At 43.2% G+C, this 13866-nt stretch overlaps 1 protein-coding gene and 1 long non-coding RNA gene across 3 annotated transcripts in view; one reads left to right on the forward strand and one right to left on the reverse strand.

Annotated features, from left to right (window-relative positions):
- Positions 1–2962: 2962 nt before the first annotated feature.
- Positions 2963–4953, reverse strand: HDGFL1 (HDGF like 1). The gene has a single exon (XM_019985420.2). The coding sequence runs from the start codon at positions 4858–4860 to the stop codon at positions 4153–4155; it is 708 nt and encodes a 235-aa protein (XP_019840979.2). The 5' UTR covers positions 4861–4953; the 3' UTR covers positions 2963–4152.
- A 67-nt stretch (positions 4954–5020) lies between these two features.
- LOC139179024 (uncharacterized) overlaps positions 5021–13866 on the forward strand; it is a 99356-nt gene continuing 90510 nt past the window's right edge. For both annotated transcript variants that reach the window (XR_011563461.1, XR_011563462.1), the window contains exons 1-2: positions 5021–5263; positions 6322–6455. This is a non-coding gene — a long non-coding RNA (uncharacterized lncRNA). The remainder of the gene's footprint in view (positions 5264–6321; positions 6456–13866) is intronic.

Genomic DNA, 13866 nt, shown 5'->3' on the forward strand with positions numbered 1-13866 from the left:
AAATGGTTTTTCTTACACACCCACAAGCAATGTTTGCTAATATATTATTTCCTATACAAATTTCTAAATGGTCACTTCAAAACAGTAGAGCGTGAGTACTTCCATTTTATTCAACAAGAAGTTTTATACAATGGGAAATGATAAAATAAAAACAAAGCACCCATGATTTACAAGGAGAGACACCTGCCTTTGAATTTTGTCTAGTTGAATTGTCTAGTTGTCTGACCTTGGGAAAATAACAACTCTGACCCTCATCTCTCTCAGCTTTGAAAGAGAGATCATAGTAGGTAACCTAACTGGGTAGTTGTATTTATAAAGACATTATGTATAGAATCGGAGAAGGCAATGGCACCCCACTCCAGTACTCTTGCCTGGAATATCCCATGGATGGAAGAGACTGGTAGGCTGCAGTCCATGGGATGGCTAAGAGTCAGATACAACTGAGTGACTTCACTTTCACTTTTCACTTTCATGCATTGGAGAAGGCAATGGCAACCCACTCCAGTGTTCTTGCCTGGAGAATCCCAGGGATGGGGGAGCCTGGCGGGCTGCCATCTATGGGGTCATACAGAGTTGGACATGACTGAAGTGACTTAGCAGCATGTATAGAATACAGTACACTGGCCTGACTCATTTTAGAGACTCAGTACTAGCTACTCTCATGATTACTTGTTACTGATATGAAAATAACATTTTTTTTAAACCTCTGATTTCATGGTAGTGCTTTTCTGAAGGGCTTCCCTGATAGCTCAGCTGGTTAAAGAATCCCCCTGCAATGCAGAAGACCCCGGTTCAAATCCTGGGTCAGGTAGATCCTCTGGAGAAGGGATAGGCTACCGTGGGCTTCCCTTGTGGCTTAGCTGATAAAGAATCCACCTGCAATGAGGAGACCTAGGTTCAATTCCTGGGTTGGGAAGATCCCCTGGAGAAGGGAAAGGATACCCACTCCAATATTCTGACCTGGAGAATTCCATGGACTGTGTAGTCATGGGGTTGCTTTTCTGAATGTGCAACTCAGGGGGAGAAGCTTAGACTTGGACCAGCAAAATTTGTATTTGCAACCTGAGTGTTCCGTGAAGTGCAAGAAAAGCCAGAGTTGCTCTCTGAACCAGAGTTGCTTCCAGTGGGAAATCTGAATACTAATACCTACTTGCCAGATTACAAGGGTTGAATGGGGCCATTCTTCTCAGTACATGGTAAATGTTCACTAAATAGTAACTCCTAGTATTATTGTAAACAGAAATAGTTGAAAAGCAAGGAATCATCTAATGTATCTGCCTTGAAATAAAACATGTGTGCATGCTAAGCTGCTTCAGTCATGTCCAACTCTTTGCAACTCCATGGACTGTAGTTTGCCAGGCTCCTCTGTCCAGGGGGGATTCTCCAGGCAAGAATACTGGAGTGGGTGGCCATTTCCTCCTCCAGGGGATCTTCCAGATCCAGAGATTGAACCCTCTTCTCTTCTGCCTTCTGCATTGGCAGGCCAGTTCTTTAACACTAGCGCCATCTGGGAAGCCCTGAAATAAAATAATACCATTTTATACAGGAACAGAAAAATAGGACTGTCTTCAGTTGCTAACCTTACTGGTTAGCAATAGCCTGGCAGGTTCTATGAGAAGGACTCGAGTATTTACTAAGTCCTTGTATGCATGCGATGACACCACCCTTATGGCAGAAAGTGAAGAGGAACTAAAAAGTCTCTTGATGAAAGTGAAAGTGGAGAGTGAAAAAGTTGGCTTAAAGCTCAACATTCAGAAAACGAAGATCATGGCATCTGGTCCCATCACTTCATGGGAAATAGATGGGGAAACAGTGGAAACAGTGTCAGACTTTATTTTTGGGGGCTCCAAAATCGCTGTAGATGGTGGCTGCAGCCATGAAATTAAAAGACGCTTACTCCTTGGAAGGAAAGTTATGACCAACCTAGATAGCATATTCAAAAGCAGAGACTTTGTCTAGTCAAGGCTATGGTTTTTCCAGTGGTCATGTATGGATGTGAGAGTTGGACTGTGAAGAAGGCTGAGTGCCAAAGAATTGATGCTTTTGAACTGTGGTGTTGGAGAAGACTCTTGAGAGTCCCTTGGACTGCAAGGAGATCCAACCAGTCCATTCTGAAGAAGATCAGCCCTGGGATTTCTTTGGAAGGAATGATGCTAAAGCTGAAACTCCAGTACTTTGGCCACCTCATGCGAAGTGTTGACTCATTGGAAAAGACTCTGATGCTGGGAGGGATTGGGGGCAGGAGGAGAAGGGGATGACAGAGGATGAGATGGCTGGATGGCATCACTGACTCGATGGACATGAGTCTGGGTGAACTCCGGGAGTTGGTGATGGACAGGGAGGCCTGGCATGCTGTGTTTCATGGGGTCGCAGAGTCGGACACGACTGAGCAACTAAACTGAACTGAAATGTATGCATGCAGTGTTGAGGAATACTGAAACTGGAACCCAGCATGAGCACCATTAAGTAGATCCACATAACCCCAGATACTTGCACAAATCATTGAAAAGACACAAAGTATTCTGCAGATACTACATTAAGAACTGGAAATAAAAAGTAACTGCTTCCCCCACCCCCACCCCCGACCCCCACCCCCCGCCATAGAAAGTGTTGGGAGTCGTGAGATCTGGGAGAGCAGCAACAAAATAAAGACTGAATCTGTTTTTTGGCAAAGCCTGTAGAATATTAGAAACTCAGTCGCTGTCCCAGGTGTCACCATTCCAGCATTTTAAGTTCACTTCTTTCTACTCATTCTAATCAGTGGCAGTAATTATTATAGACAGAGTGAAGTGTAAATACCCTAACAGAAGTTTATCAAGGGTGATTCTAAAGGAGCCCTGTACACTACAAATAATTGCTTTTAACACAGGATGTACAGAAAACAAAGAGGAACATTAAATTTAAGGGCAAATTCTTCAGAAACCAAAAGAACAGACTTGAGATTTGTTAAAGTAATCAACGGGTTTTATTTCCTTAGAACTGAAAATATTCAGATCTAAACTTCGAAAGCTACTGTCAACAATATTTCCTCAGAGCCCAAGGGAGAAGGGCATGGGTGAGACAAAAGATGGAGGAAGGCAGAGAGACCACCAGGAAGAGGTGGGGGAGGGGCCCCTTGTTTTCCTGACTTGGTCGGTTACACATCAGATCTGGTGACAACACTGAGGGGACCAGGTCCAGGGATGTGGGTGGGAAAAAAGGAACAGCGAAACTTAACTACATAAACGAGCCATGAAACTCCAAGTAGAAAGGGAACCACCTAGTTCATCTCAGAAACGGTTAACTGCAACGGTAAAACTAGGAGAGTGGAGGTACCCAGTTCTTTTATACCTGAGTGATGTTTATGACTTGCGGTGGCCTTGAGGCTGGGGGAGGAGGGAAAGGGGTGGCCAGGGGTCTTCCCAGAACATCCCGTGAGCCCCTAAAGATCTAAATGGGGACAGATGTTCCTCAGCCTTACAACCCAAGAAGCTGGGCGAAGCTAAGCTTCCGCTCGCGCTGACAACCTGGAAGAGCCCACCTTATCTGATGAAAAACTACAACTCCCATAACTCCCTGGGTCAGCAAAAGGGAGGCCCTCCGCCAAAGCCGTTCACTTTCTCAGAATCTAGGCCTCAAATACCGTAGGCCTGGGAGGAGTGGACGCGAGCTCAGCAATACACCACCCTCCTGCCATTCCCACCACCACAGCTTGAGGGTTGCCTCTGCCAGGTCCCTGGAAGTGCCCCCCGGCTCCTTATCCTTCACCCCTTCCGAAACTCCCGGCTATGATTCCAACGTGGACTCCAGAAGGCCGGGGCGGGGGCGGGGGAGGGACAGGGGGCATCAGGAGGTGGAAAACGGCCGGTCTGGGCTCCAACAGAAGCCTTGGCAAACAGTTCCAGGCAGGGAGGGGCCACGGTGGTTTCAACTCGCCCCAGGGAGCAGAGGCGCTGACTCAGATCCCAGGGTGTGGGGGCGCAGAGGTGAGGGCCTGGTGGGCTGCCCTCTCCGGGTCAATCCCCGAGGGCCGGGCGGGAGAGGCAGAGAGGGCGGTGGAGAGCAAGTGGGGTGGGGGAGGCGGTCCCAGTTTGCAGGCCATGGCCAGTTCCCCCTGTGACAGCCAGGCCTCAGCAGGAATGGGGTGGGGGGCTCTTCTGGAAACTTTGGTGACTACTGGCTCTCGTGGCCACCTCCGACGCCTGGGGCCTGGGCCTCTCTCTCAGCGGACTCTTCCTCTGGCTCCTGCTCCATCACGGGCAGCCCCCAGGCCAGGCCCAGCACGGAGGCGGCGGGGTCGTTCTCCACCTCCACAAGGAGCGGCCTCGCATCCTCGGCCTCCTCGGCGACAGCGGCCGCCTCCTTCCTCTCCTCTCCTTCTTCAGGATCAGCCTCCTTGGGACGCTTGGGGATGTCCTCTGGCGGGTCCTCGGCGGTCCTCTTCAGGGTCTCCTTCTCGTTCTCTTCCTCAGCTGGCAGGTCGACGCCCAGCTTCCCTTGATCATCGTCGTCGCCGCCGTTGGTGTGGCTCTTCGGGTCCTCGCCGCCCTCGGCGACCTCGGGCTCGGGCTCCTCAGGGCAGCTCTTCTCCAGGGCGCACTGGTAATCGGAAGCCTGGACGGTGGGGTTGTTCTCTATCTCCCACAGGCCCTCGCTGAAGCCCCGCCTCTTATTCGGTTTGCCAAACTTCTCCTTGGACTCCTCGTACGGGAAGAGGTGCCTGGGGCCCAGGAAGGCCGTCTCGTGGGTCCCGAAGAAAAACACCTGGTAGCGGTTGGCCTCGGCCGTCTGCTCGATCCTGGCGGGCCAGTGGGCGTAGCCCTTTAATTTGGCAAACACCAGGTCCCCGCACTTGTACTTGCGACGGTAGAATCGCGACATGACTGCGGACAGGGCCTCAGCGGCCGAGAAAGGCGACCCACCGTGGCTAGCACGGCGGCGGCCGCTGGGCTGAGACTGCGCGCGCCTCGCCTCGAGGGGGCCACCCCCCCAACCACGCGCCCCTGTGGGCTCAACGCTCCGGCGCCCTGAGAAGGTTCTAGTGCGAAGAGTGCAGTATCTCGGAGAGCCTAAGCCTGTTTGGGCCCAGCATCGACGCTGGAGTTTTTCTAGAATGAAAGCTTGAGGAGCTTGGGTGTCCCGGGTGGCGGCTCTGCTGTGCCGATCCATCACTAGGCCTCGTTTATTGTGATAGCCAGAGGGGCCTAGAAGGGGAGACATGAGGCAATGTGGCGAGACAACGCAGTGACAGGACGAGCACCCATTTCTGTGAGACTAGTCACAGGTTAGGGCACATTTGCAGGATCGGTGGGGATTCTGCTCATGACAGAAAACTCCATTCTCGCCTCGGGAGATTCCCTAAGTCAGTGGTTTCACCCCATTTCTGATTTCCTTGAGAGCTAATGCTGGTGCCTGCAAGGGGATTCAAAAACAGTGGAGTCAGCCACCTTGATAGGATGGCTAGAGGGCGACTCTTTTGGAAACCAGTGTCCTAAATAGTACTTTGAGGGAGGAGGCGGTGGCGGGGAGGGGGCGTACGGGTGGGGTCAGGAATGTAGAGAGGCATCATGACCATGTCCAAACTGGCCATGTACTTTAGATGGGATGCTGGGCATGACTTTTTACCCTTTCAACTATCCTTGCATATTTTAAGAGATAAATCTATGTGTTTATAACATGGAAAGGATGTCAAATGCTCTCAGTATTTTTCTAGGAGAAAATTGAGCTGAAGAATTAGATAGAGGTCTGTTCATATCAGATATCTTGTTGGTATCTGGAACTTCTTGGTTGGGGGGCTGGGGGTGGGGTGGGTGGCACAGACTAAAGAAAAAGCATCATCTAAAGGATAGACTTTTCTCCTTAACTGATATTTATGGGAGTTTCCGTGTAACTGCCCTTGTTACACGTTTGTCTACACTTTTTTTTTTTTTTTTTAAGCCCTGCTAGGGCAATGGCACCCCACTCCAGCACTCTTGCCTGGAAAATCCCATGGATGGAGGAGCCTGGTAGGCTGCAATCCATGGGGTCATTGAGAGTCGGACACGACTGAGCGACTTCACTTTCACTTTTCACTTGCTTGCACTGGAGAAGGAAATGGCAACCCACTCCAGTGTTCTTGCCTGGAGAATCCCAGGGACAGGGGAGCCTGGTGGGCTGCCCTCTAGGGGGTCGCACAGAGTCGGACACGACTAAAGCGACTTAGCAGCAGCAGCAGCAGCTAGCTATGAGTTTGCACTCTGAAACCTAGCCAAATTTGTCATAAGGGCTGTTATGACAAAGATCTTTCAGTGTCAGTTACACAATTTAACTACAAAGGTTTTTTTGTTTTTTTTTTTTTTAAAGGTAACGGACAGTGATTAGTGGAGAATTAGAACCACTGCCCGCCCTAGTTGAGCATGACTTTCAGCAAGAGGATCACAGGGGTATAAACCAAACATCAAAGACTATTGGAGAGCTGGATCACTGCAGGTGAACAGGTAGGCATTTGAGACAAAAACACAAACTACGGAAAGAGAAGTGAAAAGATCTAGTAAAGAAGGATCCCAAAGTGTAATAGATATTCTGTTAGGCAAAAGGGTGTAATTTTTGTACTGCTACCCGTTGCCCACTAACACACTGTGTAGTGCTAAGGGTTGGCACAAAAGATGCTGATTTTGAGGACTTTATAACTTAAGAGCAAAAGCATCAGGGACTTCATTAGGAGAAATGCAAGCTAGTCTTCAAGTGTTAAATCATGTGTTCTTACATAAATATTGAAGGCATTCCAGGAGAAACCAGTGGGAGTGTGGTATCCTTCACTTGTTTACCAGCCTTGTAAAGCTTGGAATAGATATAATCTTTCTGAGCTTCTGTTATAAGATCTTAAGGTGTTTAAAGTAATATTTAGAATTTCCCTCAGGATTTTTTAATATTTATTAATGAGATTATGGGTATGAAAGTACAGACAATGGGTATAAAGTTCTAGAATGTACTAAAGAGTATGTCATAGAATTTCACTATGGATAAATCGGGCTATTATTATTAGGCTAAATGAAGGAAAAGGTATGTCAAAAAGAATAGAGTCATGACTAAGGATACTGAAGAATGAAGAAAGGTTAGCTACCAACCAAATTCTCTATTAAGCTTGGAATTCCATATGGCATTATATAGCAGCACAATGTCTATATGAAACAACATAAAAGTTTTTCCTACATGGAAATATTATTTTTTTAAAGCAGTGTTCTTTAAATTTATCACCTACATATGTGCTAACTCACTTCATTTGTGTCTGACTCTTTGTGACCCTATGTTCTGTTAGCCTGCCAGGTTCCTCTGTCTATGAGATCTCTAGGCAAGAATACTAGAGTGGGTTGCCATGCCCTCCTCCAGGGGCTCTTCCTGACCCAGGGATTGAACCTGCATCTCTTAAAACCCTTGCACTGGCAGGAAGGTTATTTACCACTAATGCCACCTGGGAAGCCCAAATTTATTTACTGCTGCTACTAAGTCACTTCAGTCATGTCTGACTCTGTGTGACCCCATAGACATCAGCCCACCAGGCTCCCCTGTCCCTGGGATTCTCCAGGCAAGAACACTGGAGTTGGTTGCCATTTCCTTCTCCAATGCATGAAAGTGAAACGTGAAAGTGAAGTCGCTCAGTCGTGTCCGACTCTTGGTGACCCCATGGACTGCAGCCTACCAGGCTCCTCCATCCATGGGATTTTCCAGGCAAGAGTACTGGAGTGGGGTGCCATAATGGTAACTAATTCCTAAAAGGGGAGGATAAGAGGAAGGTTGAGCAAAGTTGAATGCATTTACACAGTTGGATATCATTTTGACAGATACCCCATTCCTTTTGTGCCTGCATGCTCCCTGATGGAATTAAATAACAGGATCTTGGCTTCTTTTACCCTTGAAACCAACTTGTTCTTAAAGTTATTGTCTATCTTTTGCTCAAAGTGAGGAGACTACATAAGTAGTGGTCATGATAATTTGGTTAGGTCTATATTTGGCTATTACATAAACAAAGTACTCATGAGCAACTCTCATTATTAACTTTCAGAAACTAGATCTCCATGAGCTCACATATTTCTAATAAAATCAAATGTACCAAGAACATCTATTTGTAGAAAGGACTTAATTGCAGCAGCAGCAGCAGCACCAGCAAACCTATCAAAACACCTTAGATTCCAGAACAGATAACACATCACAGTTTCCTTTTCTGGAAAACTAATGATAGGATTTAAAAGCTGCGTGTTAACAATTATGAAACATGGGCAATAAAACAATGTAATTGTACAAGAGAGAGAATAGATAGCTAATTGATGTTTTCTTGTTTAATTAGTTTTAAATTCAATTACTTTGGTGTAAACTATGATTTAAAATAAATGTAATTGTCTTCTATGTGCTTTTGTCTTCATTAAAAAATATTAGCTGCCTCTGGGTTTATACAACAGAAGTATTTATACACAATTGGTATTTGGGATCAAGGGTTTTCTTTTTGAAATGTTCTAGCAGACGTAGTCACACAGAAAATAAGCCCCTTACTCCACCATGGATAGAAAATCCCCCACCCTCCTTTCTTTAAAAGTCATAGGAGGTGAGCTACCTCTGTATTTATTCACTTCTTTTTATCAGGGTGAAGTGAAAGTCGCTCAGTCACATCCAACTCATTGCAACCCCATGGACTATACAGTCCACGGAATTCTCCAGGCCAGATACTAGAGTGGGTAGCCTTTCCCTTCTCCAGGAGATCTTCCTAACCCAGGAATTGAACCCAGGTCTCCTGCATTGCAGGTGGATTTTTTACCAGCTGAGCCACAAGGGAAGCACACTTAGCCTAATCTTTAAAGCCTCAGGGATTTCTGAAATCCACAGGATCTGCTGGGGGTGGATAAATTCTGTACCTGGGGGATGTCCTGCAACTAACTGATAATTTAAGGAATGTTCCTAAGGAGCTGTATCATTATCAGTTTGAATGGTGTGTCAAGTCTGTGTCTAATTTGATGATGAGTTTGGGGTCGTGGGGAGAGATGGGAGTGCCGATTTTCCAAGTGATGTATGTGTTTATGTGTACTGGTGATTCAGGCTAGTCATAAATATCACAGGGTGGAGTGTCAGAAGGGCCATATAGAGAGATCAGAATTTAGGGACCTTGGAAAGAAAATGACCACTGTAAAACGAATAAATGTGGCTGGTTTGGAATATTTCATTATAATGATTTTAGGGCTTCCCTGGGGGATCAATGGTCAAGAATCCACCTGCCAATGTAAGAGACATGGGTTCAGTCCCTGGGTCGGGAAGATGCCCTGGAGAAGGAATGGCAACCCACTGCAGTATTCTTGCTGGGAGAATCCCCTGGACAGAGGAGTCTGGCAGGCCACAGTAAATGGGGTCCCAAAGAGCCGGATATGACTTAGCAACTACACACCAGCACAACAACATACTGATTTTGGGATCACTTAAAGATTTTAAAAATTACTCTCTGGAAAATGTTTTAAATGAAAAGTATCAAATAATATGAATTCAAATTTTTCTAATTTGAATCTTGCATGATAATATTTATTTGAGCTCTGCTATGTGAAAATATATGAGGGTTTTTTTCCTTTTATTTACATAATTAGCAAAGTTTAAACAAGTTATCAATGCTGGTGAATATTCAATAATTAGGTATTGGAGGTATATAACATCATCTGTTTACACAATAATTATATAATTAGATGGTCTTCTGTGTTTAGAGTTTTTAAAGTATAATTTAGTTACTTAGAAATTCTTACAATATGAAGTTGAGTGAAAAGACAGGACAAAATATATAACATAAGTAATTTATTAGCCTACGTGAAACCCAGTTCCTTAAATCTAAAATGTGGATAATCTTGAGAGAAACACTGCTTAAAATAAGCAGAACAGTGTGTCAAGTATGTTGCCTGACACCTATTAAGTATTCAGTTACTATTAGCCATCGATATTAAAATAGCCAGTTCTAGCTTTATCTTGGGCATCCCAGATGGCTCAGTAGTAAAGAACTGGCCTGCCAAGCAGGAGACACAGGTTCAATTCCTGGGTTAGAACATCCCTTGGAGAAGGAAATGGCAACCACTCTGGTATTCTTGCCTGGGAGATCCCATGGACAGAGGAGCCTGGCGGGTACACGGGGTTGCAAAGAGAGTCAGATATGACTTAGCAATTCAACAACAACAACAACATGCTCTATTTTGTTTTGTTAAAGTGTAATTTTTTTGCAGTATATGACACATATTTTTTCTTGTAACTATTATTTTCCCCTGTTCAAGTTGTTTCTTTAATTTTATTATCATCATATTTTTTTTTCTTATTTTTTGGAAAGGGTGCATTCTTCATAAAATAAAAATACATTTTCAAAGATTTAAGATCAACAATGTCGTATCTATAACTAAATATGGAACTTGGTTTTGCAATTTCAATTTTTTACTTCTTGCCATTACATTAAAATATCACACAAATTTGGTTAAAACAACCAAAGTTTTCAGAAAGTCAGGCTAAAGTTTTTGATGATGTAACTTCTGTCTTTATCTCAATTGTTTCTCAGTGGTTTCCTAGCTTTCATATATTGAAATTTTATATGAAATAATATTACCAAAATATTAGTCTTTGGGAATAAATAATTATAAAAGTTAAGGAAGTCATCAACAAGGTGAATAATAATGAAAAGGAAGAAAATTTTAAACTAAGATGTCTAATTTTGAATTAATGTAATAATGGTATGTGGAGCTGGACAATCATTTTGAGTTATCAAGGTTTTGCTATTTTATTATTACAAAATGACTTTAACTTTGCACTTAATTTTCATTTAGTGATATCTGTATTGAGTTGATAGTTATCTTTTAACCAGAGGTTTATTGGAGGTGGGTGACTTTCTCCTTTTAAACATTATGAGAGAAATATTTGGCCTCCTGAAGAGATTATGATTTTCTGTATTAGGGAACATGTATATTATTTATTGGAATAAATATTACAATATAAATATTATAGATAAAATGTACTTCTTTTTGAAAAAATGTCCCACCCTTCTTTTTCTCTTCAGATATTTATAACTTTAAACTCTAACCATGTAGGAGAAATTTTTTGAAGTTTTCAAAAAGCATATATTCCGAGCTTTTTATCAGCTACCAACTTGTTTCATGATGGCTGAACCAAGCCTTTTGCTCTTTGAGAAAAAGCAAAATCAACAGTTTTCATAAAACAGATAAATTTAAAAATGCATAACTATTAAATTGAACAATGTTATGCTAATTAATAATAATTAATTAATGATGCATAGGAGAATCCTTTGGACAGAGAAGCCTGGCAGGCTGCAGTCCATGGGGTCGCAAGAGTGGGACACGACTTAATGACTAAATCACCAAAATGATGCTTCAGTTGATTATAATTTTGAAGTAGTTGAGTTATTTTGTCTTCACTAATTTTAGCTGTTTCACACTTTTAAATATAACTGGAAGAAATAAAAGAATGAAAACATATAGCTTTTTCATATTGGGAAAGACTAATCTGGTTTTGTTCAATTTTTCTTTTGTTCACTTTATAGGACTCCTGTAAGTTGACAGACAGTTTGTAGGCTGCATATATAGAAAACAGTGGAAACTGAAATCTAGATTGTAATGTATCTTTTAGGACATTAGTTCAGGCAATCCAGTTTATGAGTACTTACTATGTGGCCACCAGAAAGCTAGTGCTATGAGAAATATATCATGAGTGTAGAATATTTTAACCACACTAGGTGGTCTGTGTTATATCAGTCTTTTGATATATTTTCAAACATTATTTGTGATGTTTTATAATTTACACATATACATTTTCAATATACAAGAGCAATCTCAGTGTTAATAGTTCTATGTACTTGATCATATTTCATCTATTTTATTTAATTAAAAACATATTAAAAAAAATTTTCCATGGTTTATTTCTAGATTTGTCGTTGTCCTTCCAGTTAGGTTTATTTCTGCTTTGTGCATTTCAAGGCTCTATTACTGTTGAGTTCAATTCAGTCGCTCACTCGTATCCAACTCTTTGCGACCCCATGAATTGCAGCATGCCAGGCCTCCCTGTCCATCACCAACTCCTGGAGTTCACTCAAACTCACATCCATCGAGTCGGTGATGCCATCCAGCCATCTCATCCTCTGTCATCCCCTTCTCCTCCTGCCCCCAATCCCTCCCAGCATCAGAGTCTTTTCCTATGAGTCAACTCTTTGCATGAGGTGGCCAAAGTACTAGAGTTTCAGCTTTAACATCATTCCTTCCAAAGAAATCCCAGGGCTGATCTCCTTCAGAATGGACTGGTTGGATCTCCTTGCAGTCCAAGGGACTGTCAACAGTCTTCTCCGACACCACAGTTCAAAAGCATCAATTCTTTGATGCTCAGCTTTCTTCACATTCCAACTCTCACATCTATACATGACTACTGGAAAAACCATAGCCTTGACTAGATGGACCTTTGTTGGCAAAGTAATATCTCTGCTTTTTAATATGCTATCTAAGTTGGTCATAACTTTCCTTCCAAGGAGTAAGCATCTTTTAATTTCATGCCTGCAATCACCATCTGCAGTGATTTTTGGAGCCCAAAAAAATAAAGTCTGTCACTGTTTCCACTGTTTCCCCATCTATTTCCCATGAAGTGATGGGACCAGATGCCATGATCTTCATTTTCTGAATGTTGAGCTTTAAGCCAACTTTTTCACTCTGCTCTTTCACTTTCATCAAGAGGCTTTTTAGTTCCTCTTCACTTTCTGCCATAAGGGTGGTGTCATCTGCATATCTGAGATTATTGATATTTCTCCCAGCAATCTTGATTCCAGCTTGTGCTTCATCCAATCCAGCGTTTCTCATGATGTACTCTGCATATAATTAAATAAGCAGGGTGACAATATACAGCCTTGACGTCCTCCTTTTCCTATTTGGAACCAGTCTGTTGTTCCATGTCCAGTTCTAACTGTTGCTTCCTGAGCTGCATATAGGTTTCGAAACAGGCAGGTCAGGTGGTCTGGTATTCCCATCTCTTTCAGAATTTTCCACAGTTTATTGTGATCCACACAGTCAAAGGCTTTGGCATAGTCAATAAAGCAGAAATAGATGCTTTTCTGGAACTCTCTTGCTTTTTCACTGATCCAGTGGATGTTGGCAATTTGATCTCTGGTTCCTCTGCCTTTTCTAAAACCAGTGTGAACAACTGGAAGTTCATGGTTCACGTATTGCTGAAACCTGGCTTGGAGAATTTTGAGCATTACTTTACTAGCGTGTGAGATGAGTGCAATTGTGTGGTAGTTTGAGCATTCTTTGGCATTACCTTTCTTTGGGATCAGAATGAAAACTGAGCTTTTCCAGTCCTGTGGCCACTGCTGAGTTTTCCAAATTTGCTGGCATATTGAGTGCAGCACTTTCACAGCATCATCTTTCAGGATTTGAAATAGCTCAACTGGAATTCCATCACCTCTACTATCTTTGTTCGTAGTGATGTTTTCTAAGGCGCACTCGACTTCACATTCCGGGATGTCTGGCTCTAGGTGAGTGATCATACCATTGTGATTATCTTGGTTGTGAAGATCTTTTTTGTACAGTTCTTCTGTGTGTTCTTGCCACCTCTTCTTAATATCTTCTGCCTCTGTTAGGTCCATACCATTTCTGTCCTTTACTGAGCCCATCTTTGCATGAAATGTTCCCTTGGTATCTCTAATTTTCTTGAAGAGATCTCTCGTCTTTCCCATGCTGTTGTTTTCCTCTATTTCTTTGCATTGAGGGCTGTCTCTCCTTGCTATTCTTTGGAACTCTGCATTCAGATGCTTATATCTTTCCTTTTCTCCTTTGCTTTTCGCTTCTCTTCTTTTCACAGCTATTTGTAAGGCCTCCCCAGACAGCCATTTTGCTTTAAGTACCT

This window comes from Bos indicus, chromosome 23, assembly GCF_029378745.1.
Source record: "Bos indicus isolate NIAB-ARS_2022 breed Sahiwal x Tharparkar chromosome 23, NIAB-ARS_B.indTharparkar_mat_pri_1.0, whole genome shotgun sequence".
NCBI lineage: Eukaryota > Metazoa > Chordata > Mammalia > Artiodactyla > Bovidae > Bos > Bos indicus.

Excerpts from the sequence above, each read along its gene's own strand:
- HDGFL1 (XM_019985420.2), bottom strand. The coding sequence starts at position 4,860 with ATGTCGCGATTCTACCGTCGCAAGTACAAGTGCGGGGACCTGGTGTTT.